Source organism: Schistocerca nitens, chromosome 2 (assembly GCF_023898315.1).
Source record: "Schistocerca nitens isolate TAMUIC-IGC-003100 chromosome 2, iqSchNite1.1, whole genome shotgun sequence".
NCBI classification, from domain to species: Eukaryota; Metazoa; Arthropoda; class Insecta; order Orthoptera; family Acrididae; genus Schistocerca; species Schistocerca nitens.
In genome coordinates, this window is record NC_064615.1 from 596,186,454 (window position 1) to 596,208,104 (window position 21,651).

Sequence of the window (21,651 nt, forward strand, 5' to 3'; positions counted from 1 at the left end):
GGGTCAGAGTAAAAAACAGAAATGATGAGGAACAATAAATGGAAGCAAGGATAAAACTGGCATCCAGAACATTATATTCAGTCAACAAACTACTGTCATCAAAAATTTTATCAAGAGGAACCAAAATAAGGATAAATAAAATCATAATCAGACCAGTATTATTATCTGGGGCAGAAATATGGAGAATAGATAGGGATACAGAGAGAAAGATGAAGGTTTCCAAAAATAAAATCCTGCAGAAGATATTTGGACCAATTTATGAAGGAGGAGAATGGCAAAGAAGAAAAAAATAGAAAATAGCGGGCTCAGGATGATGTGTAATGAACCAGATATTTTTGTGGAAGTCAAGACAAGGAGGCTAATGTGGGCTGAGCATGTCTATGGAAGAGAGCAGGAATCAAGACTGAGAGAAGTGTTGTAGAAGAGACCTGGAGGGCGACAAATCTTAGATAGGCCAAAAATAAGATGGAGAGACCATGTAGCCAATGATCTTCAGATACTTAGAGCAAGGGAAGAGGATGCCATGGACAGAATCCTGTGGAGAAGGGTGCTTGATGAGGCTGAACACTGACTGTGGTTTGTGGGGCCAGGAGAGGAAGAGTAGATAATACATGAAAATGTTCTCTGAAGGTACAGAATGAATGTATAATAAGTACTGTATATAAACATCAATACATAGCTGATCGTCTTTTTGTGTGAGAACACTGAGCCAAACCCACAAAAGTTGTCTGTGAGTAAAAATTATCTTGGCATGTTAATATGATTCATACCTCACTTTATCTGTCTTCATTCTGTACACAGGGGTCACCTGTGGTATTCTGGTTACAATAGGTTACACAAGTCAATAAAATGTAAGGACTGTTCCTAAGTACATTGTTTTGTGTACATTAACAATCAGTTGCTCTATGTGACGTGTTCAGTGGCTTCACATCATTGTTTCAGATATCCAGATATATTTTATTATGTGGCTGTTATATGAGAGGAGAACCAAAGCAAAGCATCATGGCTTCTGTGAAAAATGATTGTTTTCAGTACCTGGCTGATATCCTCACAAATGCAGGAGTCGAGGAACTGGGGAAATGTAAACTAGGAATCAAAATTTTTTTTTGCACCCATATTTGTGCCATCCCCATCTAATATCAAATTCTCAGCAGGCACCATTTGAAACAATAATAGAAGTGATGATATGTACCAACTGTAGAATATTGATGACAAAAGTATCAGTGTCATTTAAGGTAACTTAGCTGTTCTGAACTCAATGCTTGGCCTGAACACCACATTACTTTGCTAGACATCTACATCTACATCATCTACATCTGTACTCTGAAAATCACTGAAGTGCATGGCAAAGAGTACTTTCATTTATTAGGACTTTTTCCTGTTCCATTTATCTATGGAATGCAGGAAAACTGATTGCTTTAACACCTCTGTGCAGACTGTGCTTAGTGTAATCTTGTTGTCAAGATCCATATGGCAGTGATACATAGGGTGTTGTTTATATCCATAGGTTCATCACTTAAAGTTGATTGCAGAAATTTTCTAATTAGGCTTTCACAGATTAGATTGCATCTATCTTCAAGAGTTTCCCAGCTCACTTCTTTCAACATCTTTGTGACACTCTTCTGTTGGTCAAACGGACTCATGACCATTCATGATACCCTTCTTTTATGCATTAAATATCCCTTTTGGTCATATTTATTATGAGTCCCTCACTTTTTAGAATTACTATATTGTAGTGCCTGTTTCTTCAGAAGTATGATGTATGCACGTCCGAAGGAACAGGCACTGTGGCAACTACAGCAATTATGAAATAAATTAAATGTATTCGTATTTGTAAATATGGACAACCATCAGCTATATAACTGAATGATAACAACAAAAATTTGTGCCGAACTGGGACTTGAATCCGGTTTTCCTGCATATTGTGCCTTACCATCAGGCTATCCGAGCACGGCTCATGACTAGCTGTGTTTCTACAACCTGCATTCATACATTCTTTATGTATATCCTATACAGGGTAGGTATTTTAATTTAAAGTCACTTTCCCAGTGTCAGGGCATGAGTATGATACTGCATGCATGTCCAAAGGAACATTGCATCATACCTCTGAAAAACACTGGTCCAAATACCAAAATTCGTCTACTTACTTTTAGTGTCTAATTTCCTACTCTAATTCCATCAGCATCACATAACTGAATTTGACTGCATTCCATTACCTTTGTTTTTCAATGTTTGCTTGCCGATTGGTTGATAAGGGCATGTATTCACAAACAGCAGCAATTTGTGTCAGTTTAAAACCTACTCTAAGTCTCTGTCACTCAGGGTCTTTTTATGACTACTGTTCTTATGGCATGTTACACGATTGCGAGTGATACACCATTCATTGTTGATACATTGGCCAGTCTGCATTGACACACCAACAGATCAAGCAACTTCATTCACAGTGTGGTCACATCCAAACATGTTAGCCCTTGTTTGCCATTCTGTCACATCTCCTTGTCAACCCATTTTGCTGTTCTGATTCCATATCACTGACTGGCACATACACACCTCTTCACAGCCATGTATTACATCATTGATGGATCATTACCAGACTACCTATTATTATTTCTACGCCATTGACAGACTTCCAAAGTGGCTAGTATGCTCTTTGATGGAGACTAATATTTTGTCTGGTAAGTTCATTAATGATATCAAAAGGAAAATTGACCCGAGACTACTATAAAATTATGGAACAGAATTATGGACCATACTTATCTTCAGGAGATAAAATTCGTGATACTGCTCATAGCCATACATTAAATTGTAAGCCAGTAGCCAAACATTTGGAATTATTATTTTATTCTTCAAGAACAAATTAATAATCCTGAAAGCTAGGATATTTTCCTGTATTTTTAGAGATGTCTGACAACAACAGTAAGAATTTCACCTCTGGAAGGCAAGTGGCACCCTCCAATTGTGTGTCATAATTTTATAAAATATATTAAACTTGTCTGACTTTTTTTATAATGGAAACTCCAGGTAGCAACATCATCACTGTGGGAAAAGATAGGTTGCTTCTTACCATAAAGAAGACATGTCAAGTTGCAGACAGGCACAATTAAAAGACACTTATATAATGCTTTCGGCCGCATCGTTCATCAGCAGAAGAGAAACACACACTGAGGTGTGTTTGCTTGTGTGTATGAATGGTGTGTGTTTCTGTTTTGCCAATGAAGGCTGTGGCCGAAAGCTTTATGTAAGTGTCTTTTAATTGTGCCTGCTTAACATGTCTTCTTTATGATAAATAGCAGTCTATATTTTCCTACTGTGTTAACTTATTTTATAGCCATGCTCAAAACATTTGACACAAAATGAAGATTATTATCATTTTTTAAATGTTTCCTCTTACAGGTCTGGCTGACCTATCACCACCAGCAATTAGCCTGAAACAGTTGTATACAGAGTCATTACCATATGAGCCCATCTTGTTGATAACTTCCCCTGGAGCAGACCCTTCTGAAGAACTGCGTGAACTTGCCAGTGCAACTGTAGGAGAAGGAAAATACAAAGAAGTATGCTGTTATATAGGCCTATTTTGGTTGGAAAATTTATTCAGTTTGTCATTCTTCTCTGTTGCTTATTTTTTTAGATAATATTATATTGAAAGTTGCCGAAAATAATTTTTTAATGTAGTGTCTTATATTACTGTTTCTGAACAGTAATTACAATTTTCTGTGCTGGTTAATTTCACTACCTTCTCCAGATGGTGCTGTGTGCAAATGAACTGAATGTGGCTCTGGAGGCTCTTCAGATTGCTGCTGATCAGGGTAACTGGCTGTGCCTCAAGAACCTTCATCTGGCAACAGCCTGTCTACCTGATCTTGAGAAATATCTTAGAACAGTAAAGGGACATGAAAACTTTAGGTTGTGGCTTTCAACAGAACAGCACTTAAACTTTTCATCTGTCCTTGCCCAGTCCTGCCTAAAGATGACGTATGAGGTACGCAAAATTATAAATTTTGAATTACAAAAGTATTTGCTAAGTCATAAAGCTTGAGTTATTGTGGTAAAACAGGCAAAAGTAAATGTGAGTAAAAAGATGTGTGGTAAAAAATAATTAATCTAATTCCTTAATATTTGACCAGCTTTGTAGATTATATTTACATCAGTGCGATAAGAGTTCCTATATCTCAGGGAGTCATGAAAGTGTCAGGATACATTAGTTAATGTGGATTAGATGGGTAGGTACTGTGAGCTTCATAAAAGGGCAGCGATTTTTGTTTGAATTGTTTTTAAAGGCTTCTCTGATTGTTGAGGATGAGGGCTTGTGGCACAGTCATTAAAGCTGTATCCATGTTGGAAACCTGACAAATTATCTGATATCCTTTTTTTAAAAAAAAAGTAAGAATAATGATACATTCACTGGACTTTGGGAAATGTCTGGAGAATGCATTTGAAGTGGGGTAAAAATTTTTATAATTACATATAATAATTTGATAGCAGTAGAAACTGCTCATCATATTAATTTGTTATAGGCATCGAGATTCCAAAATGAATTTTCACTCTGCTGTAGGGTATGCACTCATTTGAAACTTCCTGGTGGAATAAAACTGTATGTCAGACTGGCACTCAAACATGAGACCTTTACCTTTTTTGGGAAAATGCTCTATTGGCTAAGCTATCCAAGCATGACTCATGACTCATGACATACTTCTACCAGTATCTCTTCTGCTACTTTCCAAACTTCACAGAAATTCTCCTGCACACCTTGCATTACTAGTACTCCTGGGAAAAAGGGTATTGAAGAGAAATACCTTAGTCATATACTAAAGGATTGTTGTCAGAATGAGTTTTCACTATGCAGTGGAGAAAACACTCATTTAAAACTTCCTGGCAGACTAAAACTGTGTACCAAACCAGGACTCAAATGTGGAACCTGGAAAGTAAAGCTTCAAAGGCAGATCATGAGTCATACGTGAATAGTTCTGTCAGTATAGCACGCTTGCCTGCTAAAGAAAACATCTTGGGGAATTAAGAAGGTGCTTCAGGTGTATTTAATCTTTTTATTATCAAATTACAACCAGCTATGTGACAATGAAAACCATAATCTCAGGTGAGAGCATGGTTTTTAGTGCCATGAAACTGCTAGTGGTCTGATGATAAAAATATTAAATATATCTGAAATGGCTTCTTAACTCCTAATAAGATGATTAGTCACAGCTGTGGTTGCCCTATCTAACAGGCCTTCTCTAAAGGAAAAGATCCCTTGTTCAGATCTTGGTCTGCCACACAGTTTTAATCCGAGTGACACACACTTCCCTCCAGAGTGGAAATTCTTTCTGGAAACAATCCGTTGTGCTCTGTCTAAGCCACTTCTCTGCAATATCCATTCTTTGAGAAGTGCTAGTCCGCAAAGTATGCAGGAAAACTTCTGTGGAGCATGGAAGGTAGGAGAAGAGGTATTGTAGAATGCAATATTCTTACCGTTGTTCAGGCCTTATATGGAGGTGGACTATGTAGGCTGCAAATTTTTGTGGCCCATTACTTATCTCTATTAACTGTTTGGTTCTACCAATTTGCGCTATCTTGAGGCAGTAGACTCTGCTCTCAAAGATGGCAAGTCCATCCCAGCTGTAAGTCTCAAACACCAGTCACTACAAAATAAATTCAAGTACTGCTTCTTTATTGTGCATGTATTTTACCTCAAGACACACACTGCATTATATATGTACAGGGTGATTATAATTAAAGTTAAACTTTCAAATCGCTGTAGAAATAACACCACTGGTCAAAATGACGTCAAATTGCAACAGAATATTATCGGAGAAGGGGGGGAAAACGTATAGCCGGGAGGGGGGGGGGGGGGCGAAGTTACAATATGTAGCAATATATAGCACTGTAAGCATCATAATTTAATAGTGACTGACTACATATGACAAATGAATCATACAACAATGCCTAAGGTGTACATTTGATGTTAAACAAACTGTACTAGTCAGTGTGGATGGGTGTACAGGTGTGGCATTGTTAGTTACATAAGCCCTTACACCACGGTAAGGTCATTTCACATCGGATGCAAAAAATCAGTTTTTAATTGTCCTGAGGCCAAAAAGCACATAAAAAGCATCACTCACATCGGTTTTCAATTGTTCTGGGGTCAAAAACTACATAAAAAGCATCAACCACATTGGTTTTTAATTGTCCTGATGCCAAAAACCACATAAAAAGCATCAATCACATTGATTTTTAAGTATCCCGAGGCCAAAAACTGCATAAAAAGCATCAAATTGGATTATTAATTTCCATGTTACTGGTGGAAAACATGTTCAGTATGCTGTCCACTGTTTTCTGCAACAAGTTGAAATCGAAAAACAGCATGATCCACAACTGATCGAAGCATTTCTGGGGTCATGTTCAGAATGTGTTGCACAATGTGTGCCTTCAATGCAGCTAAGTTTGCAATCGGAACAGTGAACACGACATCTCAGATAGCCCCACCGCCAGAAGTAACATGGATTAAGGTCAGGTGAGCGGGACAGCCGGGCTGTTGGGAAATGGTGGCTGATAATTCTAGCATTTCTGAAATGGTGCTTCAGCAGCTGCTTAACTGGATTTGGAATGTGCAGAGGTGTGCTATCGTGCATAAAAATTCTCCCATCCACACATTCATGCTGTTGGAGATCTGGAGTGATGTGGTTGTGCAAAAGACACTCATAGTGCTTACCAGTGATGGCACAGATAACAGGACCGGAAGTACATGTCTCTTCGAAAAAATATGGCCCTATGATAAATGATGCTGTGCACCACACTGTGACCTTTTCAGGATGAAGTGGTACTGCTTGATTTGCATGTGGATTTTTCGTTGCCCATATTCAACAATTCTGTCAGATGGAAGTGAGCTTTGTCCGTCCACAAAATCTTCCATGGCCAATATTGTCCACTTCCATGTGAGCAAGAAATTCTTTTGCTGGGAGGTCAACAGGAAGCAACTCATGCACATGGGTAATTTTGAATGGGTAGCAAAGAAGGATGTTTTGCAAGTTTTTATACACAGTGCTCACGGGTATGTCCAATGTTCGGGCAATTCTCCATGCACTACACATTTGCACACCACCACTCATTTCCTCCTGCATTGCTGTGGCCACTGCTTCCACTGTTATTGAATCAATTCGTTTCCTCCCTCTGCCAGTTTGCACACCAAAGGAACTGGTCTTTTTGAATTTGCAAATCTCTTTCTCCAGACCCATGGCAGTCATCGGATCAAAGCCTTTTTTCAAACCCTTCAGTGTCCAGAACTTCTGCAGAGTGACGTGTGCACTGTCATCATTCTTGTAGTACAGCTTTACAAGCAAGGTGTGATCCTGCATTGAGACAATCATGGCGAATGTCGCAGATGTGAAAGGAGGAAAAGCTGTGTACCCGGCGTGTTTATACCAACTTCAGTGGGTCGTGGGCATGACACGTGTTTTCATTTACATATTCTAACACATACAACACCATCTATTGATCAATTTTCACGCTATTTTTTTTTCTTCTGCCGTATGTTTCCCCCTTCTCTGATAATATTATGTTGCAATTTGACGTCATTCTGACCAGTGGTGTTATTTGTACAGTGGTTTGAAAGTTCAACTTTAATTATAATCACCCTGTACATATGAAGGTAAATCATTGAGGGCAAGTCATAAGATAGCTCAGCTGCTAGAGCACAAACCCGCAAAACGCAAAAGTCGCTGCTTCGAGTCCTTTACTGGTACACAGTTTTAATTTGCCATGAAGCTTCAGAAAGTGCAATTGTTTCAGTCAATATTCTTGATATGTTCTGTAATCATGATTGAGGATTGTAGAATGTTACAGGAAACTGCACTGCATTTTGTAACAAAATTTTCTGCTTCTTCTAGAAAACATCCTCTGAACAATGTACCTTTTTAGGCTGTAAATATAAGATTCTTCTGTATACAGTTTTCTTGTCAAATCTATTACTTTTGCTGAGTTCCCAATTTCACTGGAGTGGACCACACTGGATCTACTGCTGTGCCTCAGTAAGTGCAGTGATAAGGCAAACTGGTTAATACTCTTTTTGGTGCACAGGGTTTTTTTCATTGGACGTATTAATTATTAACGCTTTTGAGGTCCACCAGGTTTCAAGAATGTTTATAGTCTTCATGTTTAAGTTAACAAAGGAGTCAGGAGCACTACAGCCTGTGACGCAATCTGTGGTAGAACTGCTGGGTTACCAGCATCTGGGCCATGGGCGTTTTCGTTCTTATGTTTAGCTAACACTAGCACAACCTCCACTTGTACAAACTGTACTATATGATCTCTTCAGCATATTATTTGCCTAGTATACTTTGTCTTTGTGTGCATTCCTGAAAGGGAGAGGACTTTCTGCTGTATAAACTCTGCAGTGTATCTGCATCCTTTAGTTATAGCTCTATCATTTTGCCGTAATGTGGACAGCACAATACATGTTTTTGTGTGTTCAGGCACTGTTCTTATCTACTTTCTTTGTTTGTAACTTAGTAAGCTACCAGTTCCATTGGTCATTGTGCACAATAAATTACAGTGGAATGAGACAGATTACAGAATGTTAACATATGTGTGTTATTCTATTTAACTGTGTTACTGTGTGTTTGTATACTGTGTAAGAGTAAAGAAGGAATAATGACTTTTTTTGGTGGAGAGTAAGTGAGGGAGGGGGAACCATAGATGAGTGAGCATACCTTCATAGTACTCTGATGGAGAGTGATTGGAGGAAGGAGGTGAGAGGCAAGAAGTGAAATGAAATTTATTTTATATAGTGCCTGGTTTCCAAATTTATCTGGTCATTGAGCAACTGTTTATTTTGTATTAATGTCTTGCATTCATGGAAATAAACAAGGAACTGTGGTGTACGAAATTGTGACACGTTAAACATAAAAAAATGCATAGTTCTGCGAAGCAAAGTAAAATTAGACCACAGTTGTCAGCATCTAATGGAGAAAGAAACCAAAAACATGCCAGTAGATGGTATTTCCTGATGTAGTACTTATTGTCTTTCTTGACACTAGGGTAGCACCTTTTGATATGAGTAAAAATTGCTTTTGTATATAGGTGCACTTTTATTTTGTTGCTGGGTGCAAGTTTTGATATAAAGTACCATTAAGACCATCATTTAATCAAAAAATTGTTGTAGAAAGTTAAAATAATTCATTAAGAAACATTTACAGTATACATTTTTGCTTTGCAATATCAGATGTACGGTATAAAATGAGGGTTGAAACATACTCAGCCCCTTACCTCTGGCATGCAGCAGTCAAACTCACATGCCCAAATAGGTGTGTCTTGTACTAGAACTACAGGCCAGTGTTATGCTTTAAGTTGTTGCATATTTGCAGCGAGGTGTAACAAGAGTGCCCCCCTGCATACAGAGTTTTTTCCTTCTTGCAAACAGTTCTAATGTAAAGAGATATCCAAAAAATGAAACTAGCAAAAAGATGAAATGTACAAAGATAAATAAAATCAAACAAAGAATAAAGCAGTTCCTACTGTAATAAAACATTAAAAACAGAGTAATACATCTTGGTCACTATGCTTCCACTGTCGTGGAACATCTAGAATAACATCTTTCATTTCTTCCTGACGAGCTTATGAAAGGTGTTATTTATGTAGTTAGTATGTGGAGAATTTCCCACTGTAAGTGTGCTGGATTGACAGGATTGATATACAGATTTGGAGGAAAATGGGCAAGCACAGGATGCTACCAATGTGGGGCAGTGAGTTAGCATCTCCAGCTGCAGCATCTCCAGCTGCTGTGAAGGGGTCACTTGCTTTGCTGCAGTAGCTAGGTAGTGTCTTGGAAATCAAGGGGCAGATGAGCAAACAAGAATGTCAGTGCCCAATAAACGGTTGAGGAGATATAATGTGAAATGTCATTGTGTTCCAAGATTTTATTGGAAGATGTTGCTCTGATTTGTGAATTAATAAGACATGTTTACCCCATGTTGTAATTGTTGTGTATGAGCAAAAAAATACAGAAGATACAGAATAGAATAATGACAATGTTACAAAAAAGGTAGATTGCTATTCAGCATATAGTGAAGATGTTGAGTCACAGACAGACACAGTAAAAAGACTGCTAAACAAATAAGCTTTTGGCTAAAAGACCTTCTTTTTGAGTGGACAACACACACACACACACACACACACACACACACACACACACACACACACATGCAAACACGGCTCACACACACCTGACCATGTGAGTTGTATTTGCATGAATGTGTGTGTGTGTGTGTTTTCTGTTATATCCTAGCCAGTAATGCCAACCGAGCCCGCTGCCAAAAAGGTTGGCAGCATCAAAGTCCGGACGCCGTCCGCATAAGCAGCGCCAGCGATACAGGAAATCGCCGCAAGTCTGCGCGCGCCACCGCTGGCTTCTGGCTTCTTAAGCGCTGGAGTCGCGAGCGCTAGGACAGTTCTGTATTCGCCGCTCAGTTGTATACTCGCCACCGAATTGTGTACCTGCTAGTCAGTTGTGTGTTCATCGCAGCAGAGTTGTTGTTTGTCGTCAGCCAACGCTGACCTAGCCGCTCCGACTCGAACTAGACAGATTTCTGTAGACCATGTTCACCACTGTGTTCTGTATCGTCGTTAATAAAGATAAGTACCGACTTTCATTTAATCCGAGTGTTTGGGTTTTCATCTTTCTGTTCACTGTTCCAGCGGACCGGTCGGCCCGCTATTAAAAGTGTGGCGGTGACTTCGTAGGCCGTTTCTACAGTGAAGTGTTGTCGCTACGAACGCCGCCACAAAACTGGCGACGAGGACTTCCGAACTCGTGTGCAGGGCTGGTTTAACTTGTTTCTTGAGATAGAATTTTGGGGGCTGGTTTAATTTGTGTTCACTATGTCTGCCGAATTACAACAGTTGATCTTGTTACAGAGTCAGCAAATACAAAGTCTGGTGGAAGCAATCGCCAAACAAGCGGCTAATCCACCACCACACAAGGAACAAGCACAGGCAGCACCGCCTTTTCGTGCTTTTGAGGCATCACGAGAAGAATGGCAAGAATATTTCGCGCAGTTGCAGGCGCACATGTCAGTCTACAAAATCACAGGTAATGAGCGGCAGCTTTATTTAATTTCCACTGCAGGCATGGAAGTCTATAGACTACTTTGTAAGTTGTTCCCGGAATCCAAGCCAGAAGCTTTAGACTATGACGTTGTTGTTACCAAGCTTGCTGAGTATTTCGAGTCGCGAGTTCATGTGGCAGCAGCCAGATTCAAGTTCTTCAGATTAAAGAAACTGCCACATCAATCTAATAAACAGTGGTTAACAGATTTGCGGGGCCTCACCCGTCAGTGCCGATTTAATTGTGTGTGTGGAGCTTCCTACAGTGATGTCATGTTACGAGACGCTATTACTCAAAACATTGCAGATTCTCGTATTCGTGCTGCTATCTTAAAGTTGCCTGACCCGTCATTAGAGACTGTGATGAACATTATTGAAGCCCAAGATACTTTTGACTATGCTGAGTGTGAGTTAGATCAGCCGGGTATTTCTCAAATTGCCTGTGCTAAGCAAGTTATGTCACGCCCGCGGCCCCACCGGCAGAGTCAGACTGTAAACACTAGCCGGCTGCGTCATGTTAAACACATTCGTCAGCCGCGTGTGCAAAATGATAGAGTTAAGTCTTGCCCTAAGTGTGTTCTTGCTCATCCTCGTGAACGTTGCCCGTTAAGAAACGCGGTTTGTCACTTTTGTCAAAGGAAAGGACACATCCAGACTGTTTGTTCGCGTAAACGCAAGGACAATTCTAGTGCTGCCCAGCCCATGGATATTCATGTTCTTCAAAGCCAGCCCGCCCAGAAGGTAGCGTTTAAAGACTCTTCCACGGTTCGTGTGGGTAATAATCTTGTTCGCAATAAGCCACCCACCCAGCCCTCTGCTATGCAACCCAAGCGTAATTCAAACGCTGTAAAAAGTAATGTACAGACTGCAAGTGAAGCGGGAGTTGTTGTTCCACCCGCCCAACCCACGAGTTGTCGTAAGCAGCGAACACGCGCTAAACGCGCTGATTTTGTGTCTTCCGCCTCCGCTGCACCGATCCAGAGACAGTGTAATAAACTATTTGTGAAGCTACGCATCCAGGATAAGACCTTCAACTTTCAATTAGACACTGGTGCATCTGTGACTCTCATAAATAGTGCTACGTATGCGGCTATCGGCCGCCTTAAACTGTCAGCGGCAAAACATTCTTTGGCTACTTATAGTGGCGAACACATTCCTGTGTTCGGTGTATGTAGCGTGCCAGCCACATTCCGGGGCAACACAAAAACAGTTTCATTCACAGTGCTCCGCGCTACAGACAGTGTAAACATTTTCGGATTAGACTGTTTTGACTTGTTTGGCCTGTCTATCCAAGACAATGTGTTGCAAATTAATTCTGTTGTTGTTCCTCAAGACAGCATAACCGATTTGTGTAACCGATACAGTGATATATTTAAAGACGAACTCGGTTGTGCTGCGAACTTTGCCACTCATATTACGTTAAAAGATAATGCTCAGCCTCGATTTTTTCGTGCTCGTCCAGTGCCTCACGCCCTCCGGGTACCTGTAGAAGATGAACTTTGTCGTTGGCAAAACGACGGTGTTATTCAACCCGTTTCAGCGAGCCAGTGGGCTTCTCCCTTAGTTATTATAAAGAAACCGTCTGGCAAGTTACGTTTGTGTGCTGATTTTAAGTCGACAGTTAATCCTCAGACTGTCATTGATTCTTTTCCTTTACCTAGACCGGACGAGCTGATGGATAAGTTAGGGGAAGCTCGTTTCTTTTCCAAAATTGATCTCCGTGAAGCATATTTGCAATTGCCCCTCGACAAGCAATCACAACAGTATTTTGTCATAAACACGTCGTTGGGGTTGTTCCGTTTTCTGCGTTTGCCTTTTGGTTGTGCGTCAGCTCCAGCTGTTTTTCAGCGTTTTTTGTCACAACTTCTGGCTAATGTGCCATCGTGTTGCAACTATTTAGACGATATTGTTGTGTCCGGTCGGACGCCTGCTGAACATTTCCGTAATTTGGAGTGTTTGTTTACAGTGTTGTCTCAGGCAGGCCTACGTTGCAACATCGATAAATGTTCATTTTTCCTTACGGAGTTGGAGTATCTGGGACATGTTATTAATGCTCAAGGCATTCATCCCTCCCAGTCACATTTAGCAGCTATTCGTGATTTGCCCACCCCTCGCAATCTGCATGAATTGCAAGCAGTTCTTGGCAAATTGACGTATTATATTAGGTTTATACCTAATGCATCACAGATTGCTGCACCGTTGCATCGTCTCCGCCGTAAGAATGTTCCGTTTGTGTGGTCAGCTGATTGCCAATCAGCCTTTCAGCAGCTTAAAGAGGCTTTATTGAATGATCGTTGTCTGGTCCATTACGACCCTAACAAGCCTCTGGTGTTAGCTTGTGATGCTTCTTCTTTCGGCCTCGGTGCTGTGTTGTCTCACCGAGTCGGTAACACCGAACGTCCTATAGCGTTCGCATCTAAATTGTTAAACAAAGCTCAGTGTAATTATAGCCAATTGGACAAGGAAGCGTTGGCTATTGTGTTCGGTGTCACAAAATTCCATCACTACCTCTATGGTAGACCATTCTATTTGGTCACAGATCACAAGCCCCTGACGTCGCTGTTTCATCCGTCTAAACCAGTTCCTCAGCGGAGGAGCTCAGAGACTAAAACGTTGGGCTCTTTTGTTATCACAATACCAGTATGAGATACTGTATCGCCCTACAGCTCAGCATGCCAACGCTGACGCGCTTTCTAGATTGCCGATTGCTGCGGATGATGTCTTCGATTCCTCTGACGACTCTTGCCATCAGATTGACGCCGATGAGCATCAATCCCTCCGGGATTTTCCGATTGATTATCGTCAGGTGGCACGTGAGACAGCTACGGATCCTCATCTGAGTTTACTATTACGTTTTGTTCAACGTGGTTGGCCATCCAAGGCAAAAGACATATCGAATCCTGTGGTTCGTCGCTATTATCCGCAACGTCATCTGTTGTCTGTTTCGCACGGAGTTTTGCTGTTACGCACCGAGAATGACCAGCTTCGTGTAGTGGTTCCCCAAGTGCTCTAATCCAAGGTCCTCGACTTGTTGCATCAAGGTCATTGGGGAGTGGTCCGCACCAAGCAGCTTGCCCGCCGTCATTGTACATGGATCGGCATTGATAAGCAGATTACGCAGATGTCTACAGATTGTTCGACGTGTGCCGAACACCTAGCTGCTCCGCCTCAACGCTATTTTGAGTGGGCACGCCCTGCTGGTCCATGGCAGCGAGTACATATTGATTTCGCTGGTCCATATTGGAATTCTCGTTGGCTCATCGTGATATATGCATTTAGTAATTTCCCGTTTGTTGTGCCCATGCCGTCTACAACGTCTGCACAAACTATACAGGCGTTGACTTCAATTTTTTGTATTGAGGGTCTTCCAGAAGTTTTAGTGTCTGACAATGGTCCACAATTTACCTCTGCTGAGTTTGAACGTTTTTGTTCTGCCAAAGGCATTCGCCATGTTCTTACTCCGCCGTTCCACCCTCAATCGAATGGTGCAGCGGAACGTTTTGTACGCACATTCAAGGATCATATGGACCGCCTTCGTGCTACGCACTCTCGTCAGCAGGCCCTCATCACGTTCCTGTCGTCGTACCGGACCACGCCACGCGACGGACCTTCGCCTGCGGAGCTTCTCCACAGCCGTCGTCATCGCACCCTACTACGGTTGTTGCACCCCCGGATCGACCCGCCGCTTCTGAGCATCGCACGCGTTTTCAGCGCAACGACGCCGTTTTTTTCAGAGTTTATCACGGTCGCCGTCGTTGGGAACGTGGTACCGTGATAAGTGTCCAGGGTCGCGGTTTTTATACTGTTCAAGGTGCTACTGGGGTGCACAGGAGGCATCAGAACCAGTTGCGCTGCGCTGGCTGCCCGGATTCTGCCGCTCGTTCTTTGTCCACAGATTTGGTCTGCGGCGGGTTCCAGCCGCGCCTTCCGACTTCGCTGCCGCCCCCAGGGCAGCAGCAGCAGCCGTCGCCGCTACCACGCCGACAGCCCGTCCCGTTGATGCCTCCCGCGCAGCTTCATCTGGGAGCGCCCCAGGTGGTTGCTCCGGCGCCTGCGGTCCCTCTTCAGTCGCCACCGCCTTCGGAGCTGATGGACGTCGACCCCTCAGCCGGGCCGCCTTCCCAAGCAGTGGCTGTGCAGCCTGTCCTGCAGCCGCTTTCCTTGGGCACCCCCAAGGAGTCTGACACCGCAGCGCCTTGTCCGGCGCCCACTCGGCAGCCATCGACGCAGCGTCAGGAGACGCTGCCTCTCTTCGTGGGTCCCGACGCCCCGTCGCGTCCAGTACCAGAAGCTGCGCCCGTGGTCACAGGCGTGCACCCTGACCTCGGTTTTCCGTCGGTGTTTCCCGCGGCCCCGTGCAGCCAATGCTGGGGTGCGGACCGGGGACTGCCACTGACAACAGTCTCCGCCCCGGTCTCTTCTGCTACGTCTGCGGCCAGACCCCTCCCCCGCCGTCGACGCTCGCCACGTCATTATTCAACGACGGTGCGGCGATTTGGGGGGGAGGAGTGTTATATCCTAGCCAGTAATGCCAACCGAGCCTGCTGCCAAAAAGGTTGGCAGCATCAAAGTCCGGACGCCGTCCGCATAAGCAGCGCCAGCGATACAGGAAATCGCCGCAAGTCTGCGCGCGCCACCGCTGGCTTCTGGCTTCTTAAGCGCTGGAGTCGCGAGCGCTAGGACAGTTCTGTATTCGCTGCTCAGTTGTATACTCGCCACCGAATTGTGTACCTGCTAGTCAGTTGTGTGTTCATCGCAGCAGAGTTGTTGTTTGTCGTCAGCCGACGCTGACCTAGCCGCTCTGACTCGAACTAGACAGATTTCTGTAGACCATGTTCACCACTGTGTTCTGTATCGTCGTTAATAAAGATAAGTACCGACTTTCATTTAATCCGAGTGTTTGGGTTTTCATCTTTCTGTTCACTGTTCCAGCGGACCGGTCGGCCCGCTATTAAAAGTGTGGCGGTGACTTCGTAGGCCATTTCTACAGTGAAGTGTTGTCGCTACGAACGCCGCCACAAAATTTTCTACTCCAGAAGAAGGCCTTCTGGCCGAAAGCTTACTTGTTTAGCAGTCTTTTTTGTTATACCTGTTACAATGTAACTCAGCATCTCCACTACATGGTAAGTAGCAATCTATCTTTTTGTCACAATATTGTGAAAATACAGAAGAATTATTTGAAAAGTGGTTACGTCATTTCGTAGCTTGCATAGATCGGAGCTTTCTTACAACCCTCGACACTCTGCAGACCGTGAAGAAGTCAAGCAGCATGGATCAGTGGGACTGCATAGCAGGTCCATTACATCAGGAAACTTCAAGAAATGTGATTGTACAAACATAATTAAGGCCAAAGTTATCGTGGTATCATCAGGGTTACAGATCATTTGTGGAAGTAACACATGATATTGGCTTAGTGCACCTGCAGCAAATGGATGTTACATTCCATTTTGGCACCTTAAGTGCAGGATGCAAATAAGAGGTGCTAAAGAAGAGAACTGCTGCAGAAATAAGAAGAATTTTCAATAAATAATGGAAGAAAATGGGATGTTGCCCATGGCAGCCGAAGTAAAAAGTGCAGAAGATATAAGTTGGCACACGGTGTAGTGTCACCCAAAAGAATTTAAATACTTAAGAAGAAGTGTGAATTGTTAAAAGGAATGGGATAAATAAAAATAGTTGTCCATAGCACCAGCTGACAGCAAGATACCTTTGGATGCTTGAGTAAAAACTTTTGGGATGTGAGTCAAGAAGCATTATGTTGATGATATGTAAGAATTTCGAGTGCTGATTTTGAGGTTACAAGTGCAGCAGCTGTGTCTGACGGCACTTTGGCTGAGGTCAATGAAAGTGACAACAGCACAGTTTTGCTTTGCAGTATGGAAGCCGGTTGGCTGTCTATGCAACAGTGGCACAGCAGGCCATCGCTGTATTGATTCCCACTTGCACAACACATTGGTAGCGCAGTGCAACTACCTGTACATCTAATTAGTTGAGTTATATGTAACACCAGCTTCAAACTTTTGTTTGCTATTTTATCATGTGAGAAGTTGTAGAAACACATTTCAGTGGTTGTAAGCAGTGGTGTTCAAATAGTGTCATATTATTAAAGTGTTATTAAGTGTATATTATTTTGTCCATACTGTATACTGGTTGCTACATGCAAAATGGGTATCATTATGTCAAAAGTATTAAAGAAATTGGAAGAACTTGCAAGTAATATTACAACCCAGGGACAAGCATTGTCAGACTTGAAAAGACATGGTGAGGAGTTAGATACAAAAATAGACTCTTCAAATGATAACATTTCTAATATAGACACAACCTTAGTAAAGTTACCTAATAAATTACAGAACAAAATAGAAGAACAATGCAATTTCGTCAGGAAGATTGTTGAAGAGCAATTCAAAGGGGTACACTATGGATTTGACATTAAATGATCAAATCTTGGATATACAAGGTGGGGTAGAGGTGTTAGAATGTAGAATTTGTTGATGTAAATAGTGACCCAAGTGCTTTGACTAGTTAGGAAGAAAAGCTGTGACTTTATAGAGCTGAAAGTACAGGAAAAAGTAGATTGTACCAGTGCTGCATATAATTTTGTGTGAAGCATAGAAAAAACCAGTAAGAGTCAATTCCCAATAAACAGTTGAAGAGATATAATGTAAAGGATCATTCTGTTCTAGGATTCTAGTTAGAGATTTTGTTCTGACCAATGAATTAATAAGAGAGCTGTTCACCCAGTGTTATAATTATTATATACGAGGAACAAAATATGGAAGAGTTATTTGAAAAGTGGTGACATCATTTTGTAGTTTGCCTAGCTCAGAGCTCTCTTACAGCCCTTGACCCTCTGCAGATGGTGAAGAAGTCAAGCAGCATGGATCAGTGGCACTCCATAGCATGTTCACTGCATCAAGAAACTTTAAGAAAGGCAACCATATAAACATAGTGAAGGAAAAAATTATTGTAGTATCATCAGGGTGACAGATCATTTGTGGAAGTAACACACAATATTGGTTCAGTTTAGCTGTAGAAAATGGATGTTACATTCCATCATTTACCATTTGTATATGGAGTATACCACTATAAAGCATTGATCTGACTGTGGATCTTTTAATCAAGTATGTGTTGTTTATAATAATAGCACTTTGTCAGTCTCTTAAGTGGTAAGTTACCCTAGGTACAGCAAGCAATTGCATACATTGTAAAGCTGAGCAGTTTGTATTTTTGATGCAATCTCTGAAATATCTCTTATGATGTATTATATTAATATTACTGTTAAAAATGCAAGAAAAACACATAAAAAAACTTGCAATTCATGTACAATTAAGTTAGAAATAGCTGTTACATAGAAGAGAAGCAACACTCCTGTCATCATGGAGAATGAAATATTGCAGCAAGCCATAAGGCTGAGATGTCATCATGTCTCTCACTGGCCATCAACATGTCAAGTGAGTGAGGGATGGATGAAACCCATGAGACTATCACATTTGATGGTGGAGAAATTGTGAAATACATCAGCAGTTCAGATGACTATGACCAGAAAACATACGTTGTGAGTACTCTGAGTTGCAGGCCAAGTGAACACTTACCGTAACATGTATATTGAAAGCATGCTCAGATATCTAAAATTAGAGTGAGTGAATGAACACAGCATTTTGTGACAGATTATCATGTTTCATAATTTGTAACACATTATTTCAACCACATTGCAATATGAGAACTTAAGTACAGAGCAATAATCTAAAATTTGTAGTGTGTGGTTATCAATAGTGATTTTAGGAAACCATCACAGCTGTAATTTGTGCATGAAGAAGTTTTGAGACAATATCAGCTGTATAAAGAGTTTGTGATTAAAATATCATGATTCATATTTCATAATTGTATCTGATATCACGATGTGTGTCTGGCATAAACAACTCTGATTTCACCCAGGTAACAAATTATAACATACACTTTTCCAGCCAGAACTGAGAGAGAAACAACACTTCCAGCTGGTTCTCTTACTTGCAAAACTGTAGGTACTTACTAACTTATAGAACATAACATCAAAGATTTACTTGTAGTTCCTAGTTGCTTCTGATGCCATGACTGTGGGAACTCTTCAGTGATTTGCATGTTATAGAAATTGACATGCCTGAAGTTTGAGGTGTGGCAAGGAAGAACACAAAATAAGAGAATGTAAAAATGTGAAGAAGAAGATTGGATGCATCTCTTTAAAATGCTGACAGGTCCTGGATGCATGTCCTAAAAATGATTGAATACAGCACCTAATGTTTGAAAATTAGCATTTTCCAATTACTACTGTTGGAAATTGAAAGATATTATGTGCCATTAAGAAGAGTTTTTACATTAAAATTTCAGAACCATTTTATATAAACGATTTTGACGATCTAAACTTTATTACTTTTCATTCCACACATTTCTACTCTGTCTCCCATCCTTTTAATCAATCTACAATGTTTTCAAATTCTATAAATCACATATATTTATTTGTGTTTAGATTTGACATGACTAATACAGCTTTTTCTCCAGTTTTATGTGATAAATATGTCATTTCTAGGTAGTTATAATTTTTATTATACCAATCTCAATTGAATTTTTACAATTACCCCCACTCAATTTCCTGATGATGTAGATTTACAGGCTGCATTGATATAACTTCTCACCACATAAACCTCTAGGAACACAACCCTCAGTCTTTTGGCTTACTTCCATTGGTTTCTAGAAAATCAGCAGTCTCAGATGATTAGTGCACTTAAGTCTAACGTGATACAAATGTCATTATGTAGTATAATCATTCTAATGTTACATTCCTAACTATTATATGTATGGATGGAAGGTGAGTTTTACTTTTATAGAAAATTTATATATTTTTGTAATGGGTTTATACAATAATGAAAACACTCAATTTTTGACAAAATAATTTAATTGGACAGATATAAAATCTACTCACCAAATGGCACCAGAACACACACATAAAAGAAGGTTGTAATTAGGCAAGCTTTTGAAGCCAGTGGCTTCTTCTTCAGGCAGAAGGGTTGAAGGGGAAGGAAGAGGGGTGAAGGTAAAGGACTGGAGAAGTCTAGGAAAAGGGGTAGATTTTGGGAAAGTCACCCAGAACTGCTGGTCAGGGATGAGAAGGAAAGACTGTGGTTGGGAACTGCATCAAACAAGATTTGAAAACCTGGGAGCTTAAAGGTGGAAGACAGGGTAGGTAATATGCAAGACAGAGATTACTGCTTAAACATCATGCATGAGTTAATAAGAGTGAAAAACTAATTGGATTTTATGTAACAGAGATGGGAGGGGAGGTGGTGAAAAACAGATGGGTAAGACAATGAAAGACGTAGAAAACTAAAACAGAGTGAAGAAAAGAGAAGTTACTGTGAAGAAATGCTGAGATGGAAGAAATTAATGTAAATTAAGGCCAGGTGGGTGGTGAGAACCAAGGACATGTTGTAGTGCTAGTTCCCACCTGCAGAGTTATGAGAAACTGGTGTCTGGGGGGAAGAATCCAGATGACACGTGTGGTGAAACAAGCACTAATTTTGTAGAGCGTTCTCCGCAGTAGAATATTATGCATTGCCAGTATACACCCTCTGCCTATTCCGATTCATTCTAATTGATAATTTGGTGGTAGTCATCCCAATGTAAAAGGCCAAACAGTGTTTACGTAACAGCAGAGTGTTTACATAACAGTTAGTATACGACATGTCATTTCACAGATGACTCTCCCTTTGGTAGTATATGTTTTGCCAGTTACAGGGCTGCTAGGAGGGTGCATAGGGCAAGTGTTGCAGTAGGGATGGTCACAGGGGTAGGAGAAATAGCGTAGGGAGATGGGTGTAGAAGGAGCATAGGGTCTCACGAGAATATTGCGGAGATTGGGAGGGTGACAAAAAGCTATTCTAGGAGTGGTGGGCAAGATTTCAGACAAATAGATCTCATTTCAGGTCATGATTTCAGGAAGTGATGGCCCTGTCAAAGTAGCTGATTAATACAGTCCAGACCAGAATAATACTGAGTCACCAGTGGTGTGCTCTGAAGTTGTTTTTTGGAGGGATCAGCAGTACCAGGAAATATACTTTTGAACTAGGCTGGTGAGGTAATTACGTGCAGCAAAGGCTGAGGTGAGAATGGTGGTGAATTACTGTAAAGAGTCTGCATCCAACACAATACATTTGCCTTGAATGCCAAGACTGTATGGGAGGGAATGTTTGACATGGAGAGGATGGCAGCTGTCAAAATGTAAATACTATTGTTTATTGGTAGGCTCAATGTGGACAGAAGTGTGTAGCTGACATTTCCTCAGTCAGTGGCCACCTGATTCTGAACCTATGACATTCTTCTTACTCACCTTAATCAGTTGTATACCTACCAACAACTACTATGCTTTTAAGGGGCAGACTTACAAACAGATCAGGGGTATGACCTTGGACATCAGGATGGCTCCTTCCTATACCAACCTTGTCATGGGTTAGAGGGGGCTTTCCTGGGATCCATAAGTCTTCATCCCCTAGTTTGGTTTAGATGCATTGATGACATCTTTTCCAT

General features: G+C 41.3%; 1 protein-coding gene across 1 annotated transcript in view; it reads left to right on the plus strand.

Annotated features, from left to right (window-relative positions):
* Positions 1-21,651, plus strand: part of LOC126236667 (cytoplasmic dynein 2 heavy chain 1) — an 873,274-nt gene that overhangs the window by 781,514 nt on the left and 70,109 nt on the right. The window contains exons 64-65 of the mRNA XM_049946146.1: positions 3,394-3,554; positions 3,746-3,982. Coding sequence (XP_049802103.1) covers positions 3,394-3,554; positions 3,746-3,982 — 398 coding nt within the window. The remainder of the gene's footprint in view (positions 1-3,393; positions 3,555-3,745; positions 3,983-21,651) is intronic.